The sequence below is a fragment of the Lepisosteus platostomus genome, chromosome 1 (assembly GCF_059453375.1).
Source record: "Lepisosteus platostomus isolate fLepPlt1 chromosome 1, fLepPlt1.hap1, whole genome shotgun sequence".
In the NCBI taxonomy this organism is placed as follows: Eukaryota; Metazoa; Chordata; class Actinopteri; order Semionotiformes; family Lepisosteidae; genus Lepisosteus; species Lepisosteus platostomus.
This window is the reverse complement of record NC_142611.1, coordinates 18585776-18605688: the sequence shown is the minus strand read 5'-3', so window position 1 is coordinate 18605688 and position 19913 is coordinate 18585776. Positions and strand designations below refer to the sequence as shown.

Here is a 19913-nt window from a genome sequence, read left to right as displayed (position 1 = left end):
TGCCTTATTATAAAGGTGCATATAGTGTTCTCTAAATGGTATAACAACACAGTTATACTTTTGTATAAAAGTGATATAAAACAAGCATGCCTGAAACCATTATTCATTTTGGGGTAGATCTTTTAATACAATTAAGAAAAATGCTTTCACAACATATCCCTTGAGTGAGGAGTGGGGCTGTCCTTAATCATGGCAGCAAAAACTGTTCTGTACACTTTGAGAACCTCCTGGGCTGAGGGTCTCTGGGAGGGGTCTCTATTTTTGCAAGCGGCATGCGTATCGAAGAGGTGAAAGTGGACTACATCGCTGCCCTCCACCTGCCCCAGCAGGAACCTCACCACATCAGGTATCTTCCAGATATCCGTCTTCTCGTCATAACCAGGCATGAGCCCGTCTGTGAACTGCAGCTCCTCCCCATGAGGCCACAGCTGCTCGGGGGCCACAAACTCGCCCAGGAGCTCTCGGGGGCCACACTTCGCCAGTATGTTGGCGTCATGGTCCACGAGAGGCAGAGCATCCAGGTCATTGGCCACCAGGTGGAAATCGGTGGTCAGGAGGTACTGGGACAAAGTCTTTCCCAGGTCATTGGAATCGCACATCACACGCACCCCCACGGGGCTGTTGTGCAGAAAAGCCTGGATTTCGACGTATTCTATCGCCAGCCGGAAGCGGTTCTGCCAGGTGTTGACGTTGGAGTACTTTTCCAGGTTTAGCACAGCGTTGAGGTTGAGGAGGGACCCCAGTGGCTGGTACTCGGTGACGATGGCATGGTTGTCCAGACAGAAGCCCACCAAAGTGACCACATAGGGGCTCTGCAGGGCTTTTAGCATCTCTAGTCCATGTAGGAAGTCCTCCCGGTAATCCAGAGAAGATAACTTGGAGAGGGCGACTTTGTGACCCTTCCACTCTGACAAGAACACCTCGAGAAGAGACAGGAAGATTTTATTTGAGGGACACGTAGAACAACACATTTGATTTTAACAAACAATTCGTTTTCCCCTTTACTCTCTAATTTAGAAAAAGAACAATAAACCTCTTCAGTGTTTCAACCCTTGTAACAACAAAAAATGCACAAACATAAGAAAAGTCCTCACTGCTGTGATCTTAATCCACTGATACATCAACGGCTTCGAACAGGTGATGTCTGCCTTTGCCTGTGCTGTCACACGGTGATCATGGGGCCTTTACAAAATCAAGGGGCTCAAGGACAGAATTATTGCTTAGCAAACATGTAACCACTGTCCTACGTAACTGAAGCACGGCAGTACTCTGTACACGACTGAACTTTGACATTTCATTTTTAACTCGAAAGAAAATCTTCCTTGAGAAAAGACCTCAAAAAGGCAATAAAAGTTAATAAATCATTCCAGAAAAGGCTGAATGGAGGTCCTCAGTTTCAAACTCTTGTAATTACACAATTTTACTTGGGTCTCTAATTACGGTAGTCAGAACGTGTGTAAGATATACTGAATTAAATTACTGAAATAATTATCACAAATATAACTGCTTCAGTCATTTTGTTTTGTTTTTCCTTAACTTACAAACTACTATAGATGTATATTCACTCAGGCTGATGTAAAACCTGCAATTCTCAGTATTTGAACAAAGACACTCATCCCTGCTACACTCAAACCACAAAGAAGAAAAAGTTATAATTACTCTTACTAGCTAAGCTATTTAGTAAAGTTATTTACCAAGCTAGTTTTTTTTCCTAGTTTTGACTCAAACCATTAAGGTGCTAAAATTAAGAACATTGTATTTCATAGCTTTCCTGCCCCAACCCCTTATTATGAACTAATTTCTTTTACATTTTAATCCTGTGTTAAAACTGAAGAGCACATCATCGAGTCTCTTTCTACAGACACCCAGGTTAATCAATATTAAAGACTCAAACTACTCTATGCATCGGTTTTGTGCACGTTGTCAAAAAACAAAACTGAGCTAAAAAGGAGAAGCGCACAAGAGGGCACAGTGAGTGAACCCCAGCTTGTGAGAGGGCCTTGGGCCCTACTCATTAAGAGAACAGGAAGCGGAGAACAGTGGCTCATTTTATTGGAAACGAAAGGAAAGTGTCACCTGCTTGACCGCCCCTTGGCTGATCATCTTGAGCTTCCGCACTTCCTTGAGCACAGCCTCGCACTGAAGCCATGGTGAGCAGTTCCTCATGGCCCCTATCCTGAAGTGGCCAGGAGGGCAGTCCCCGTACAGGTGCTCATGCAGGTTGCTGCCCTGGTATAGCGAGTCCAGGTAGAGGTAGATGAGGACGTTGGCACACAGCAGAGCGCCAAGACAGATGAGCACCGCTGGCACCCCCCCGTGAGAGCCGCCACCCTTGACCATGGTTTCATCTTCCTGTGCTGGAGGCCGACACCTGCAGAGACATTCCACCACATCAGCTACACTATGCATTTCGACGGCAGCAGCTGGAAGTCCTGCTTGTCTGTTGGATCACATTAACTAGGCCATCCTATCCATCTCAGATCAACACACCTGACAAAACTAAGGGAAGCTTGCCCTGTGGTCTTGCAGGTCCTAATGCCCCAGTATAGTGACGAGGACACTATACTGTAAAAATGGCACCATTCTTTGCATGAGACGTAAAACCGAGGTCCTGACTCTCTGTGGTCATTTAAAATCCCAGGGTAAAGAGTAGTGATGTTACCCCAGTGTTCTAGCCAAATATCCCTCTGGCCCTTACCAATCATGGCCTCCTAATGATCCCCATCTATGAACTGGCTTCATCACTCTGTTCTCCTCTCCACTGATAGCTGATGTGTGGTGAGAGTACTGGAGCACTATGGCTGCTGTCACATTATCCAGGTGGGTGCTGCACATCGGTGGTGGAGCCCAAATCACCCGTATAGCGCTTGAAGTGTCCAGAAAAGCACAAGTGTAAGGATATTATTATTGTGAGATTATTATAAAACTGACCAAAACACAGAGCTACTCCTGTAAAATTCTTGCAGTGCTCTACTGACATGCTTAAAACACTATGAAATTGATTTTCGCACCCACAGACCCTTCCTGAATGCATTTCTTCTTTTAATTCACAGTCATTCCAATCAACTAATTCTGTGTCAAAAAGATATGGTGTCTCAAAGAACAAAAGTAATGCTTTCCCTCCTGAATATTTGATTTTGAATACCTCAATACATGAGTGGCTAAAGTAAAAATCATTTTAGGAAGATCTGGTTAAAGTCACTTTACAAGAAGTAAATTAATTTAAAAGCCTGTGTTCAATGATATAGCACTAATACGTTTTAACATTGTTACAATATCTTAATTCTCCATTGTACCTTCAGGGCCATTTTTTAAGAGTGAAAGAATGATACCTCAGTCAAAATACTCAGTAAACTCTGAATATCAGTGGTTTTCTTTTAAAAAAGAAGATTAAATGTGAGACCTCTGGAATAATAATCTTGACTGACATGAAATGATCCCAATTCCTTTGGTCTGCTGTGTTTGCCTGATATTCACGATATAAATCGTGCAAACGTTAGTTGATTTAATTGTTAGAACAAGTGTCAGTAACTGGAGAAAACATATTAATCCGATTCTCTCTTTCGTTCTTTAAATACAGGGATCTACCGCTTTTGGGTGATTACGCCTATTATTATGAAAAAACGTACCTTTTACAGTTCAGAACGTTTTACGATACTATTAAACTAACACATTGTAAATCGAGATTAAAATGAAAAGCCAAATGTTTTAATTTCCACACCTGTGAAAGCATATTGAAGATGCATAGCATATTACTAGACATTTAAGGCTGACACTGGGTGATTTACAGTGCCTGCAACTGAAATAAAAAGAAATCATTCAAAATTGTGTTCACATGAAGGGTTTCCCTGAATTCTGTTCCCCCACAAAAACATTACAGAACATAAGACACAGAAGACGTGCGATGCGAGTGGTTCTGATTTAGCACCGAAAATATGACAGCTTGATTTACACTGTGGTCAAAGAAACAAAAAAAATGTAATTAATTTGTTTTGAAAATTAAAAACATGTACATTTACTTACTTTCATGTAACTCAACGATCCTTGTCTTATAATGCTCTTTGTCTAATCCTAATCAAACAACGCTGTTACACTTTAAAATACCACCTCACAACCTTACAACACCTACTACCCTCTCAACCGGATGCATTAGCCGGAAAAAAAAAAAAGGAAAGCGGAAAATACAGCCTCCCCAGATTCGTTTCATCGCCATCTACTGGACATTTCAAGACTAAACCACTCAACTTCTTAAATCCTATCGCTGTTAATAAATTCATTCATTCAAGGATTTCATTCTAAATTTTATTTTTAAATAATCATCAGTATATACACATTTTTGAGATAATGACATACTTGTGTTGAGTAGTTTTATCATAGTTTTACCAGTGAGCCATTTTACCACAAATATTGTTACTCCTTTTTACTGTGGAAAAAAAAAACAGTTAATATTAATTATACAGTGTAAACTATATTTCCTGAATGTCCAATATAGATGACTTTCATTCCCTTGTGGGTAATATCGTTTACCAAAGTAGAGTAACTGTTTGTATAGTTTTACTGTAACTGTAGTTACTAATAATACATTTACAGTAGTTTAACAGACCTTTCCCTTTCATAATCACTATTTTAATTACTCCAGTTCAAATCATGTATTTTTTTAGGTGAATCAGTTCCAATCAGGTATTACAGTATATCACTCATGCATATTTACTGTAGATGTATGCAGTAGATTAACTTACATTTTTTTTAAAATTTCTGGCTGTATTTAAGCTGTATTCAGTGTGGTAAGGAGGAACAAATTAATATTAATTGCTATAAATGTAGATGTTCTGGGGACTATGGTTTCTATTTTCTAACATACCTATTACATAATATTTTTATAGTTATTGGAAGTGGCAATGGAGGTGTCTAGGGGCAATGTTTAACACCTGGCTAATGAACACTTGCGGTTCTAGGAATCTTCAAAGTGAGAAAGGAGCTGAAGTGTTTACTTAGTTGTGCTGGGTGTGAGACATATTGAACAAAGGAGTTATCTAGTTTACCTTGGTTAACTTAGTTCTGGGTAAATGATTCAGCGTTCAATAGTTGGGGAATGCAGGATAAAAACAGGTAGGGTCAGGCTTTAAAAATCCCAGAACATTTCTTGAAAACAGGAGGGGTATTAACCATGTGTCTTGGCCAAATCCTCCCATCCCCGGCCTTTACCAATCACAGCATCTTAATAATCTCCATCTATGAACTGGCTTCATCACTCCGTTCTCCTCTCCACTGATAGCTGATGTGCAGCGAGCAGATGGGCACACTTTGGCTGATGTCGCATCGTCCAGGTGGGTGCTGCACATTGGTGGTGGTGGTGGGGAGTCCCCATTACATGTACAATTTTAATTATTATAACTTCTTCTTCCTCTCACTGGATATTTTTCAGCAGTATCTTGTAAATCCAGATCTACTGGATCTACTTTACTCGAAGCACCTTACGAAGGATGTGTGCAGTGCCCATTCGTGTGATCTTCTGCACTTTGCCTGCTGATGGATGGCCTGGGAGCAACAAAAGGTTATTATCAAATCCCTTTTTTGAGTGTCCCTAATGACTGGCACAACTCTCGTCTCCACATTCCACATCCTGCTGATCTCAATTTGCAAGTGCTTGTATTTACTCCGTTTCTCCGTTTCTTTCATCATGATGTTCGAGTCGTCTGGAATGGCTATATTGTTCAGTAGGCATGTTTTCTCTTTCTTGTCATGCTGCACAATGTCAGGACGGTTTGCTATTATGATTATTATAATGGATGTCTGTAAGTCAGACTCCCCCCTAAAAGGATGTACATATCACTGCACTACTTCCATAAGCCTAGCTGTGATCTGTGCAATCTGTATCAAAATCTTCCTTGGTGTCTGTGTGTGTACCCTTACTCCTTTTGCAGTCCTCGCAAAAAGAAAATCCATCCACCTATCATGTGGTTTGGATAGTTTCAGAATGGAAAAGCACAAGCCAGAAACTCACTCTCTCATCAGCAGGGTCCTCTTGTCGTCACGCCCGTCTCCATTTGGTGGTTTGAACCAAATCTTTGAGCTGACATTCCCATTAAATGCGACCGAGAATACTCCAACCGGCGCGTTGCTCCGCTTGCTGTCGGGGAGAGAGGAGAACAAAGTAATGTAGCCAATTCATAGAGGGGGATTATTAGGAGGCATAGGAAATTTGGCTAGGACGCCGGGGTTACACCTCTACTCTTTTTGAGAAACACCCTGGGAGAGTCAGGACCTCAGTTTTACGTCTCATCCAAAAGATGGCGCTTGTTTTCAGTATAGTGTCCCCGTCACTGTACTGGGGCATTTGGACCCACATGGACCACAGGGTAAGTGCCCCCTGCTGGCCTCACTAACACCTCTGCCAGCAGCAACCTTAGTTTTTCCCAGGAGATCTCTCATCCAGGTACTGACCAGGCTCACACCTGCTTAGCTTCAGTGGGCTGCCAATTGTAAATTGCAGGGTGACATGGCTGCTGACAAGCCAGAAACTCACTACTTGTACAATAATAAGGACCTTGAACAGATAATCTACAGTAGTTGTCTTGGATGTTCATCTTGCAGTGAAGCCTGGGAGTGAGAATGCACTCAATTGCACACACATATAGAAGGATTTCAATGCAGATTATTAAACAAGAGGGTGAGATCTGGATTATTTGAAGGGTCAGAATGTGTTAGGTCTTGTGGTGGAAGATGAGACTGTTACTATGACATGACTCCACAGGATTCCCAACAGCTGTCCAGTTCTTCTCATCAAGACCCCTGTCCTTTGTCCCTTGGGCCTACCTGAAAGATGATGGATTGAATCCTGGGTGTAACCACTCATGTCTGAATTGTGCTGTTATAGTATAGAAGGGGACAATTCACATACAGTATGCCACATTGTTGCTGCAGTCACTGTTATGTGAGCACACTATGTTTAGTTTGTACTCACAACATTGTTGTACTAATGTTTTGTATACCATGTTACAGCAAAAGTGAGTCTTAACAGTGGGGAGTCATTTTGTGGGAGTTCTGTGATGTAGTAAATAAAGGGCAGACATGTGCCAAACAAGTCTGCTGCCCCTCTCTGCCTATCTGCAGCATAGCTCTTAATGTAAATCTCCAAGACTCCCAGTGGTCCAGCTCCTCTATATCAAAGGACTTTCTGATGTTGTGAGCTTGTATGCTGCTTGTCTGGGCTGTGAAGGTTGGGCTCTGGGACTCGCCTCAGAGAAGCCGATCAAGTCCCAGGTTCATCTGCGCACTCCGTACAGAACAACGGTGTGTCTAGACTGGTCCACAAGATGGTTAGATAACCCTCCATCTGTTGTTGAAGTATTGTTGACTATTGTTATAAGGTGGCAGATGCCTTGTAAAACCATTGCATTGATCTCCTAAAGCAGGTTGTGCAGAAGTAATTTGCCATGGATTACATTACACCATCTGGCATAGGAGCATTCAAAAATCCACTTCACATGGGTGATCCAAAAGTGATCCCCCCAGCTCTAGTCATATTATTTTTTTGCTGTTGAATTCCTGTCCCTATTCTTCTTCCTTAGACAGGACAGTCACTGTGAAATTATGCTGTATACTGTAACACAACAGGGGTTCAGGCAGGCGCCCTTGCTGCATTAGGTCAGCCCCACACCGTCAGGGGCTTGAACCCGGGACTCCCGCGTCACTCAGCAGGGACCCAGCCCGGTGAGCCAAAGAGAGATCTCCCTACAGCCCAGTAGCTGTAGTCCTGCTATCACAGGGAAGGGCGGTGACGTCACCACTCTGGTAAGCCGGCTCTTACACACCCTGATAGCTGTATGCATTACACTCTCTCCCGCTTAACTCGCCATCCCCGGCAAAGGGCTATCCCACCCCGCTCCTGACACCAATGTAACGCAACAGGGGTTGAGGCGGGCGCCCTTACCACATTAGGTCAGCCCCACATCAACAGTGGCTCGAACCCAGGACTCCCACATCACTCAGCAGGGACACAGCCCAGTAAGCCAAAGAGAGATCTCTCCACAGCCCAGGGGCTGTAGTCCTGCTATCACAGGGAAGGGCGACGACGTCAATGCTCTGGTAAGCCGGCTCTTACACACCCTGATGCCCTTATGCGTTACAATACTCTTCACAGATGGTGAAACACAAAGGCAAATGTGTAAATAAACCAGCAACCAGTTTCATTACTTGCAACTGAAACCTTTTGACAGAGTGCAAAGCAATCACTTCACGAATGGGTTTTTAAAAAACCTGTTCTACAGGTCCCACCCCAATGACTTGCACATTCTACATTGTCCAATCTCTAGTCACCAGTCGGACACTAAACTAAATGGTGTTTTAGATGACATGAATACTGCTCCATGGCAGTAGAAATGACAGGCAACAAGTCTCTTTGAGGGAGAACAAAGATGTACAATACAAAAATAAATTCTTCAGTCCTCATAGCTAGAGTCTTCTCCACTTTTTATTCCTCCTTTGGAAACAGAAATGTTTTAAAATATGGTGTTATTTTTTTAAGGATGGACATTTTTACAAACTAAAATGTACTGTAGTTCTGCCGAAGACAGTAATGTCGGTGACAGAGTCTGCCTGGTAATGACCTACTGTGATTTTGTGTAGCATGTGTGGCACTTGTCTTCCCAAACAATCCCAAAGTGCCTTACGCACAGAAGATGACCCAATTATTCAGTTCAGTAATTAATTGAACTACTCACCTGCGTGATGGGCTGCAGGCCTTCTGCTCCAGAAGGCTGCAGATGATTTGGAAAAGATTAATTTATTCGTCCTCACCTCTGGCCCTGCCAGGCCCAGCCTTGCTGAGGTTCTGAGATCTCACAAAATAAGGTTATACATTGGTGATGGTTGCTATTAAGGCTTAGGCAAATAGTATGCTTATAGTGGTACGTGTTCAGAGCCTTTTAAAACATTTAATTTAAAAAGTGATTGCATTATCTTAGTTGAGTGAAACCATAGCAAAATCATGGAGTAATATTAGGAAGGACAAATGTAAAAAACAGATTAAAACCAACAGCACTCTTAGCATCAATATTTAACCATGCTAAACCTAAGGTAAAAAGACATTTTATCTCTTCAGTAACTGATTCAGAACTCAAAAGAGTGAGCTTATTGAGATATTGAGCTTATTGAAATTAGATAAATTAGTCTATTAGGATATTTCTCTTAAATTATATTTTATCTGAGAGGTTGGGTCTACTATTCACATTGTTTTTAATCCATTTAGTGTACAGTACCTTGTAAGATATAGAAGAAATAATTACTTCTCCTCATTACCAATGCAAAAACATGCAACACAGTTGCCACTGTTATTTCAGCTATCATGTGAAGCTCTCAAATTTCTAACTGATACTTTATCATATCATTACTTTATCATTACCCTCTCACAGTTAATTAGAAAACTTATTGTTATTAAAAATCCTTAAGAATGAAAAGAAATTGAAATCATGATTTTCATCTTGCACACGCCTCGGTATTGTTCACTCTCATGGCTGACGTACAGAATATGCTTTGTTTTATTTTCCCACATCTTTTTTACATTTTTACGCTGTGTGTTGAGGGTAAAGGAGCTTGAAACAGGTTTTACAACTTCAGTGCATGACTTGAATTTGCAAAAGGAGTTTGAATCTGGTGATGGGTTCCTTTGCTGATTTGTGTTTTTGGTTTGCATCATTTCTGTCGGCTCCATTCTATAAATCCTACACAGGAAGAAGTCAATGCAAAGAAATGGCAGTAATTGTTTTATAGACATCTCTCAGTATTGGTGTGCTTGCTTGCAGTTCCTAACAGAAACGCACTTGAGTACTTATTAGTCCTTTAAACAAGTGACTTCAAAAGCACTTTTGTCAACATAACACGGTATTACAAAAACACCAAAGAAAATTAATATCAATACAGTATTTAAATTATCTTAAAAACTCTGTGTAAAATAATGCAAATAACCAGACAGGATGGCGCTGTGCTACAAACATTGTCTGGAGAACTCTGGGGGCCAATCAAAGACCCGTTTTGTTGTCTGAGCACAAACAATGCATAAACCCTAAAGACAAAATAATAAGGAGCTTCAGTGCAGGTGAAACAAGGCTCATTATGTTTCATGTTCTGGTTACCATGATTTTACTCCCCTGAGCTCACTAAGACATTCATATGCCCAACATATGGTGTAGTGTTCAGCCTAGTTAGGGATGTATGGATGTTTCTGAAAGAAAAAAAAAACTCTTTGAATCTAGAGTCCAACTAAGAACTGATGACTAAGAAGTGCTGTTACTTGGAGGTTTTTACAGAAAGAGAGCTTATGGTGTATAATGAGCTGGGCTTGGATGATAATCCAGTTTTTGTTTAGTGATTATCTATTTTTTACTTTTTTGAATATATCAATACTTAAAAATATCTATATTGTATGTAAATCACCGTAGCAAAAAAAATTCTGTGTACTGACACTGATGCTTAAACAAGGCTAGAATTTTTACAGCAGTCTCTTGGGGTGTGTGGATCAGACACACAAGAGGAATGCTTAAGATGTTGGCTTGGATTCACTGAGACAAAACAAATACAGTGACAGTATAGTGACAACCCAGATACCCAACCTAAAATACATAAAGCAGGAGGGCTGTATAGTCTCCCACAAACTATACCATTGCACAACACCAACTGGCAGGCCGAGTCAGGAAAAGACTGCTATTTCAGCCAACTTTCTTTTAATAGATGCTGTTAAAGGCCTTGAATACTTTTAAGTACTGTAGGCATGCTTGAGGTGAATTTGGTAATTATTACTTAGCCGTAATAAGATAATTGGTGAAGGGTTGAGTGTCAGATTCTCATATTGAGATAATTAAGTCTGTGTGGTTAATAAAGATCTTCACAGTGGTAGCAGGTGTTTGGATTTATGGAGAATAAGCTTTGTATGTCCCAGAGGAGTGTATTCTGTAATGAATCTTCTTGACCTTACTTTTACAAGTCATTGTGAGTTGTAATATGCTCAGTCCCTGTCACATTCCAATGGTCTATTATCATACTGTAAGCATAAATCAGCTCTCTAGTACATCTAAGAAACTATGTAATTCCACAGAACTCACATTTTTCTCTTCCTGTCAATGACATCTGAGGAATAATTTTTTCATGTTTCTACTCATGTGCCACAATTAAAAGCATTGACCTACAGTACATGCCATATCCATTTTCCAAGAAGATAAATGAAAGGTTTTCATTGACTTCAAATACGAAATCTGAGATCATAAGGAAACCACCATCATGTGATTAGTCTGGTATTGATTATTGGTGAGAAGACGGAAGCTCTAAATTTAATGTATTTGAGAGTTTAATAAAACTTAGCTAATTTCAGATGAGCAGACAAAAAATGTGACTTTAAACCTTGCTAGCTAAGACCTCGGACTATTTCAGTGAAGCCAACATCAATGAGACTGTCTTCATAAAGTACACAGACTATCTTCTACCTGAATGACAGTGAAAAATAATTCAATACAGAGATGGAAATTACATTAATACTGATCCAATAAAAATACAACAGAAACGTTCCAGAAAGAGTTGCAAATTTCAAAGCTCAGCTTAGAAGTAAACATTTATGGGAAATCACACCTGAGTAGTCCAACTCGGGTTGTTGTTTATATTTCAAAAATACAAATTAACCTGGGTAATACGTTCTTTGTGAATCACTACATATGAATGGTCACCAGCAGCTCTGGGATTGAACACCATTTCTTTAGTTTTTTTTATATTCAAAGTCAAGTCATGTTTATGTTTGTCACAGCAATGTTTGTCATTGTGGAGAATTACACGTTTTTTTCAGATGTTGCACCACAGAACATATCCATTTATGTTATACATTTTTTCAGCATTTAAATACTGTAAGAAGAGGAGCCAGGCTCATTCCACAGTGTGCATCTAAACGTGCTAACCTGAGAGTACACCTCATCATCTCGTAATTAAACCAGTAAGTGCATTTTTTTCCACTAAATAAAAAGAAAAACGTTCTGTTGAAAAGCTAGTATGCTGTATTGAAAAAGAATAACGCATTATTTCGAAATGATACCAATTCATGTAAATCATTGCAAGTCAGAACAATATTTTGAAATGTTGCAAGTTCATTTTGAGGCAAGAGTTCCTGCATGCTGCTGTACCTTGTCATATACATAATGCAGCAGGTTAGCAATATGATATTCAGTCAAGAGAACAGAAAAACAAAACTATTTTTTCCACAGAATGCGAGCATATGGACGAGATTTAATGTGATTAAAGTTTTAAGATAGCTTGATAGTGGAAGAAACATATCATACAAAAGTATTTCCAGAATGTTCACTAAATAATCTGTATAATAATGTAAATCAATAATATATAAACATAAATACATAATGAATGATATAATAAATAATGAGACCGTTCAAATGATCCTAAATCTACGGGCTATTATCCCTCTCTCTGCAAGATTTGTAAGGGTAGTAGTCTCCCAGCCTACAGTAGGTGTCAAGATGAATGGCTTAATTTCTTCCATGCTACACCCAGGAATAGTAATTGACAACATTTGTTAAAGTAATCTGATTTTACGTTGGCAAAGTCCAAACACAAAAATATTTGTAATCTGAACAGAATATTCATAAAACTAAAGTTTAACAGAGCAGATTTGTAATTGATATTAATATCATTCTCTGTCATTCACAGACTAATACTTAACAGCATTATCATGAACAACAATAATTTTCCAAAATGATACTGATTAATTGCTATGTAATCTACTACAATTTGCTTTGAAGCAAAAAGCCTTTGGCGTGACCATATTGATCTCTCCCAAACTGGGGTCGTGATTCCTAAATGCAGGGGTGACCCACCTTAAACCAAATCTCATCAGGTCACTGGGGTACCGCCACTCATATTACAGTACCTCTCCTTCAGCCTGTTACAATGCTACCCACACCTTCACAGACAGATAATGGGATAATGGGAGAGCGTTCAGAAAAGTCCTCTTAAAGGCCTTTGATCATAATAATAATAATAATAATAATAATAATAATAAAAATACCTTTATCCATCACTTAAGGAGTTGCTCCTTTTTTATCCTGTGACAAAAGAAAACAGGGACTAACTTTTTTCTCTAATCTCATTGCAGTGGCACCCTACACAATTACATATTTCCCTTGCAGAGGTAAGTAAATCAGTAATATCATAGAATCAGATCAGTAATAATGTAATTATTACTGATCTGTAATAATAGTAATTAGCTACACTACACTTAGCTACACTTCCAGTTGTGCCAAGGAATTTTTTTTAATTAAAAACACAAGGCAAGCAGGGAAGGTTTTAATTATACAACTGAAAAGGCTCTCAGATACAAAGGTGGATAGTTCTGGTTCACTCTGCAGATTGATCCAGTCATTAGTAGCAACAGATTGAAAGCATCTGCACTCAAACACTGTATTTACACAAATTCAGTTTTCTGAAACGAACATATATTAGATTGCAGAGAACAGCGACAATTTATCAAGATATGAAAGAGTTCCACAATTAACAGTATCTAAATCAATTTTAACCAGCGAAGCATCCATCTATGGAGCATTTCCATCCATGGAAGGAGTGCCAATAAATCAAAGAAGAATGATCACAATGATGAGTGCTATGGGCTCCATTAGTGATAAATCTACTGGCAGAATGGTATAACACATGAGGTTTTCCAAGAAGAGTCATACAGGCCATTACATACAAAACATCACCATAGTACAGGGCAGGAAGCAAGGATTTTGGAAAAAGTGTATACCTAGAGGAACATGTCAAAACAAGAATTGTTGTGACAAAGGAAACCAGGTCTAGACTTCTCTTAGCTTGTAATTCTTCAGTACGAATTTTGAAAGGTAAAGCACTGTCCAAACAGATGCCTTGATGTTTATAACTATGACTTGCTCCCACTTTTTTTTTCTTTAAGTAAACATTTGGTGATTGTTATGGAAAAAACACACTTTGAATTATTTGTATGGTTATTTTTCCCAGCACTGAGTAGAAGATGCAGTTTTCAGAACACCTGTTAAATTTTATTGAATCAACAACCACTTTTACTCATAGTATCTCAGTGGAATGTTTTACAAATGATGTCTCTTAGCCTAGACGTAAATGGGGCTTTTTTTATAATTCTAACAGAACACCATCTTCTTAAGATACTGTAGTCTTTTCTAGATTTTTAAAATGGCTACCTATGTTGTGACAGGGCGCTGTGAGGCACTGAGGATTTTGCTTGCCGACCAAGGCCAGCCCTGGAAGGAAAATGTGGTTACTATGCAGGAATGGATGAAGGGAGACCTGAAAGCCAGCTGTGTGAGTTATGAGTACAGAGCTTATAAACTAAGGGAAACCGTTCAGCCTTGTTTGTCTGTTTCTTGTTGTTTCATCAGGGAGAAGATGCAGAGAAAGGATTTTGGATCCAAAGCATGGTTCAAAGTTGTTTTAGCATCACACAAAACAGGACCACCTATTGATCATTAATCTCACCCTGTGAACAGTTACTCCCTCTACTCCCCCTTACCTTCTTCATATTTAATTTCCCTCATCTCCAAGATGTCACCTTTCCTTTCAAACTGAGGTGACGCCCACCTCAATTCCTGGGGTTTGACAGGATCATCGTGTTATCATTATATACGCTCTCTAACTTAATTGGTATAATTAGGGAAAATAACATTTCTGTTAAGGTCATAAAATATATGCATTGTATCTTGATCAAGTGCATGAAAATAATAATAATACCCCAATTATCTATTAATTTAATCAATAAATTAGGTGAATATAGATTTTAAATTGTTGTGCTCAAATGCTGCAGAAACATTTTATTAGGTTCGAGTCCATAATAGTGTAATCAAGATGAGCTGAGCTTAAATAGTCAGTCCTTCATCAAATATCAACGGCTATGTATCACAAACCTATAAGACTGTCTTTGTAAACTCTACTAATAAAACCAATATAATAAAACATGTTAATGATCTCAAATATAATAAAACATTAAATGCATTGTTCCAGGGCTTTGGAGTACTTTTTCTAGCTGAGTGACCTGATTACTCTCATTTCACCTTTTGACTTTCAATTTACCATTTGATTCCGTATTTAACTTTCATTTCAATTATGTCTGTTAATGATAGAATTTTAAATAATTCATTTTTCAGTTGTTTGGCCAATTACCTAAATTTGAAGATGGAGATTTTGTCTTGTACCAGTCCAACACCCTGTTGAGATATCTGGGACGAAAACATGGTATGAGCTCAACTTTATTTTCTACACTCACTTTTTCAAGGGATGCACTAATATTTGAGTACTTTTCTTTTCTTCTTTAATTAATTATATATATGAAATGCCTTCTCATGTGCAGGTTAAATTCTTTTTGGCACTACTTTACTGTAAGTTTGTATTTGTGAGTTTTCATTCCTAATAGCAATCATCTTTTTTCTCTTTGTGGTTCAGGAGCTTACGGAAAAGATGACAAGCAGGCTTCTCTCATTGATATGATGAATGATTCTGTTGAAGACATGCGTCTCAAGTACATGCGATTGATCTACCAGGAATATGTAAGTATATTAATGCAGACAAAACTATATTAGATGCTTTCCAGATTTCACAATTTTTTGTTCCTGAAGGCCTACAGTATATGCCCTAAGTCATGTATTTATACTTTTTATGTGAAAATTATCTTTATCTGGGATTCTCTTAGGGTAGTACTATGGTGTAATGGTAAGCAAGGTTGTCTTGCAGTCGTGGGGTCCCAGATTCAATTTCTGAGGTGCTACAGTATCTGTGTGGATTTTGTAAGTTCTCCCTTTGTTTGTATTGGTTTACTGTGGGTGCTCTGGTTTCCTCCCACAGTCCAAACACATTGACTTCTGGGAAAACTGGCCTGGTATGAGTGTGTGAGTGATTGGCTGTGTGTGTCCAGTAATGGAGTGGTGTATCCTGCCTTGTGCCCAAAGCCTAAGAAAGTAATTTGCTGGGATAGCCTTTGGTTCTCATGTAACCATGAATTTGATGAAGGTTTTAGAAAATAGATGGGATTCTTTTAGTGGAGATTAAGAGAATGAAGAACATTTAAGGGAAATGTATATATATATTTTAAAAGTTTGTAGTATTAAGGAACAAAACATGGTTTCAGGATTGATAGTCATTAATGTGATAGTCCCAGTCTAACTGTTAGGCTGCTACACATAATCTTAATGGGACAGATGTTTTTGCAAAATCAAGAAATGCACTATGTATTCTGTTCTCATTGGTGTTATTTGTGTAACCACATTGATGTGGTCCTCTTTTACTCTTGATTTAAGGAGACTGGTAAGGAAAAGTACATTAAAGACCTGCCCAATGATCTCTCCAAATTTGAGAAGATCCTGTCCAACAATAAAGGAGGATTTCTAGTTGGTAACCAGGTACTGTAATTAGTCTTGCTTCACATTTTTGTGTTGTGTTTTAGATCCTGTTTACATATTCAAGAAACAATATGAAATACACAATACATGAAGGTTGTGCTTATGTGTGCTAATACTAAATCCCTTTCTACTTACTGTAGTTTTCTTTAAAAAAAGAGTTGCTTATTAAAAACACATTACATTTGCCCATAAAAACATTTTTAAATGTGAACATTTGCTTACAAAGCAAGGTTGCAGTTAATGCTATGCTAATTCTCTGTTTGTGTGCTAGATTTCCTATGCGGATTACAACTTCATGGATCTGCTGCAGAATCTCCAGGTCCTTTCATCACATTGTCTGGACTCCTTCCCCTCTCTGAAGAGCTATGTGGAGCGTCTTTCTTCCCGTCCCAAAATCAAGGCCTATCTGGAGTCTGATGAGCACAAGAAGCGGCCCATCAATGCCAATGGCAAGCAGTGATGATCCTGACAGCTACAAGCAAACCACAATATATTATTTCAATTTGAATATGATAGCAGAACAATCTTAAACATACTGTTCTATGTATATTTTCTAGTGAAAATAAATGGCATATGAGTCATATAATGTTTGTTGTTCTGTCCTAGAGCTATGAATGTAAGCCAGACCTGCACTTAAAAACCTTCTTAAAGCACAGTTTTAGTTGGTTCTGATGAGTTTGTGTATAGTCCTAATAGAGCTGATTAATTAGTTTGTTGCCTCTTGCTTAACACATCCTGTAATTTTTGCTTCTTTCCCACCATATCTTACTTATAACTGCCACACACATGAGTGCCTATAGCCAAAGAGAAAACAGCCTTTCTTCTTTTTGTTTGCTGACAGCCCAGAGCTTGTTGTTTTGTCTGCTCATGGCAGCTGTCTGTCTGATAAAACGAACAGCCGCACACCAAAAAACTTACTATATTTAAAAATCTATATTCTTCCTTATACAGACAGATTTGGTTTAAAGGAGTTATACCTTGGATTGGCACTGGAAATTCCTCTAATGTTGAATATATATAGGTATAAGACGATTAGTGTGGAAAAAAGTGATTGTAACTCTTTAGAATAGTAATTAAGATGTGGAGGTACAGTAGCATTTATTGTACTTTAGGAACCTGTCTTGCCACTATGGACTGGAATAGTCATCTAGTCATCTATCATTTTCCAATTTGAGGTCACAGGGTAGCCAGAGTCTATCTGTTGTGTAAAACTGGGGCAAAGGCAGGGTACAGTCTGGACGGGTCACAAGTCCATCACAGGGCAGACAGACGCACACACTCAGACCAGAACCAATTTTCCCACAAGCCAATTAACCAACTAATTAACCAAGGCAGTAATAATAACCACTGCTAACAACTGTACCACCATGCTGCCCTGGATTTGTCATATTAGAGTCATTTTAATGGATATACTTTAACACTTTCTCAAGCATGAATTTTCTGATATATTTAATATATTTGGAATACTTTTATTTTCAGTGTTTTAATGGGGGTGTTCCTTTTGTCTAACATGTGGCAGGCATGCTGACATTTGATACTTATTTGCCTGAAGGTGTGTGTACATTAGGGCATTTTTTGCTGGAGATGAGCAACATATTTAAAGCAAGCGCAAAATGAAAAATACACGCAATAATGTATCATTTTGAATATCCTGTAATAGACAATTGTATGATGTTGTTTTGCTATTCTACCTCGCATGTAGCAACTATGTGCAGTATACAGTATGTACATGGTATTTATATGGGCTAAGGGATCACTGCTTTTAAAACATTAAAGAAACATTATTTAAGAATTTAAACCTTTACTTGATATACAGTATATAGCTAATATCTTTCCTGTCCCAGTATTTTAACAATATATTGAGTATAGCTAATTATAATGAATGAACGGCAAAGCTCCAAAGAAAGCAACAGAAAAAATAATAAATGGGGCTATAAATTACACATCCAACAGTACTGGTAATAAGCATGTTCATTACTGCCGTGAAGAAGTAGAGTAGCATAAATGTTAGCTTTTCATTGCATTTATTAATGATTATTGTTTTTCCAGGGAGTAAATGTTCATTATTAACTTATAAACAATTCCCATAAAACCATGCTCAACTCATATTCAACAAAAACTCTGAAACTCAAAAAAAAGTAAATTAAAAAATGCTCACAAAATAAATACTAGTCAAAATTACTAGTGAAATTTATAATCAAAATGTAAAATAAAAACAGTGCAATGGAAAGGGTCAGTAACTTCAAATTCCTTGGCGTCCATATTCCCGAGGACCTCACATGGTCTCTCAACGCCATCTGTCTGATCAAGAAAGCGCAACAGCGCCTGTACTTCCTAGGACGGTTGAAGAAGGCTAAGATATGTCCCCACATCCTCACTAACTTTTACAGATGCACTACAGAAAGCACACTGACAGGTTGCATCACAGTGTGGGATGGCAGCTGCAGGATTGCTGACTGCAAAGCCCTACAGCAGGTGGTGAAAACTGCCCAGTCCATCACTGGGGTTGCCCTCCCATCCATACAGGACATTTATGAGAGACTGCAAAGGAACAAGTAATAGGTTTATTCCATGCTGAAAAAAAGAAGAAAGAGAACACAACGTTTCGGCCGTGGAGCCTTCTTCACGTTTTTTCAGCATGGAATAAACCTATTACTTGTTCCTTTGCAGCCTACGCATGCTGACGCAGCTACCCACCTGAACTATTTATGAGAGACGGTGCTTGAGGAAAGCTCTAAGCATCATCAAAGACCCCACACACCCCAGCTACAGACTGATTGACCCTCTACCATCTGGAAAACAGTACTGGAGCATTTGGGACCAGACTACCAGACTCAGAGACAATTTTTACCCCCGCACTATCAAACTATTAAACTCCCAGCCTCTCTCACCTATGATCTGAACCTCACAGTGCCTTCTTTCTTACCAAAAACTCACACACACATAAAGTACAGTACAATAGGGGCTGTCAGTCTTGGTCCAGCATTGTATCTACAGGAATTGGATGCTAACTGCAATTTTGGAGTTTGGCTACAACATTATTTGGCCTAATCTGCAATTATCAGATTGAAATATGTGAAGCTGCACAGGGGTGAGAATTCTGTGTCTCCACAGAAAAGCATAATGAATAGACAATGACTTCTTTGTGTGTTCCTCATTCTGTGTCCTGGAAACACACAGCAGGAGGTGGTCGGGGAGTGAGAGTCTGTAAATGCAGGGTGATTATGTGATATTATTTGCAGTGGGGTGCAAATAACTCCACAGTAGCACTGCCTGTTGGTGTGCTGACTACATGAAGGATTTAACTCTTTAACTATTATAATTAATGAATACTATATAATTAAATATGATAAAACTTGTCCGTGCATTATAATATATAAAGCACATACCTGTACAGTACTGTATAGGCAAGGCCGACAGTATTGGCGACACTATCTAAATCACCTGTTTCCAGCTCTTTAACCATTGCTAAATTTTAAATTTCCA

General features: G+C 38.9%; 2 protein-coding genes across 2 annotated transcripts; one reads left to right on the top strand and one right to left on the bottom strand.

Annotated features, from left to right (window-relative positions):
• Window positions 1-99: 99 nt before the first annotated feature.
• Window positions 100-4170, bottom strand: pomk (protein O-mannose kinase). Its single transcript, XM_088626384.1, has 3 exons — window positions 4024-4170; window positions 2077-2371; window positions 100-920 (listed from the first exon to the last, which is right to left on the bottom strand). Exons 2-3 carry the CDS (start codon window positions 2338-2340, stop codon window positions 147-149), a joined length of 1038 nt encoding a protein of 345 aa, XP_088482510.1. The 5' UTR covers window positions 2341-2371; window positions 4024-4170; the 3' UTR covers window positions 100-146.
• A 7710-nt stretch (window positions 4171-11880) lies between these two features.
• LOC148677802 (glutathione S-transferase P-like) lies at window positions 11881-18181 on the top strand. The gene is made up of 7 exons (XM_088626333.1): window positions 11881-11974; window positions 13145-13180; window positions 14234-14340; window positions 15180-15267; window positions 15475-15578; window positions 16326-16427; window positions 16699-18181. Coding segments are annotated over exons 1-7 (627 nt in total). The 5' UTR covers window positions 11881-11973; the 3' UTR covers window positions 16888-18181.
• The last annotated feature ends 1732 nt before the right edge of the window (window positions 18182-19913 follow it).

Coding starts and splice junctions, on each gene's coding strand:
- LOC148677802 (XM_088626333.1), top strand. Junction 13,181..14,233: donor TACATATTTCCCTTGCAGAG/GTAAGTAAATCA, acceptor ATGTTGTGACAG/GGCGCTGTGAGGCACTGAGG. Junction 15,268..15,474: donor ATATCTGGGACGAAAACATG/GTATGAGCTCAA, acceptor TTTGTGGTTCAG/GAGCTTACGGAAAAGATGAC.
- pomk (XM_088626384.1), bottom strand. CDS start 2,340: ATGGTCAAGGGTGGCGGCTCTCACGGGGGGGTGCCAGCGGTGCTCATC. Junction 921..2,076: donor GCCAAGGGGCGGTCAAGCAG/GTGACACTTTCC, acceptor TCTCTTCTCGAG/GTGTTCTTGTCAGAGTGGAA.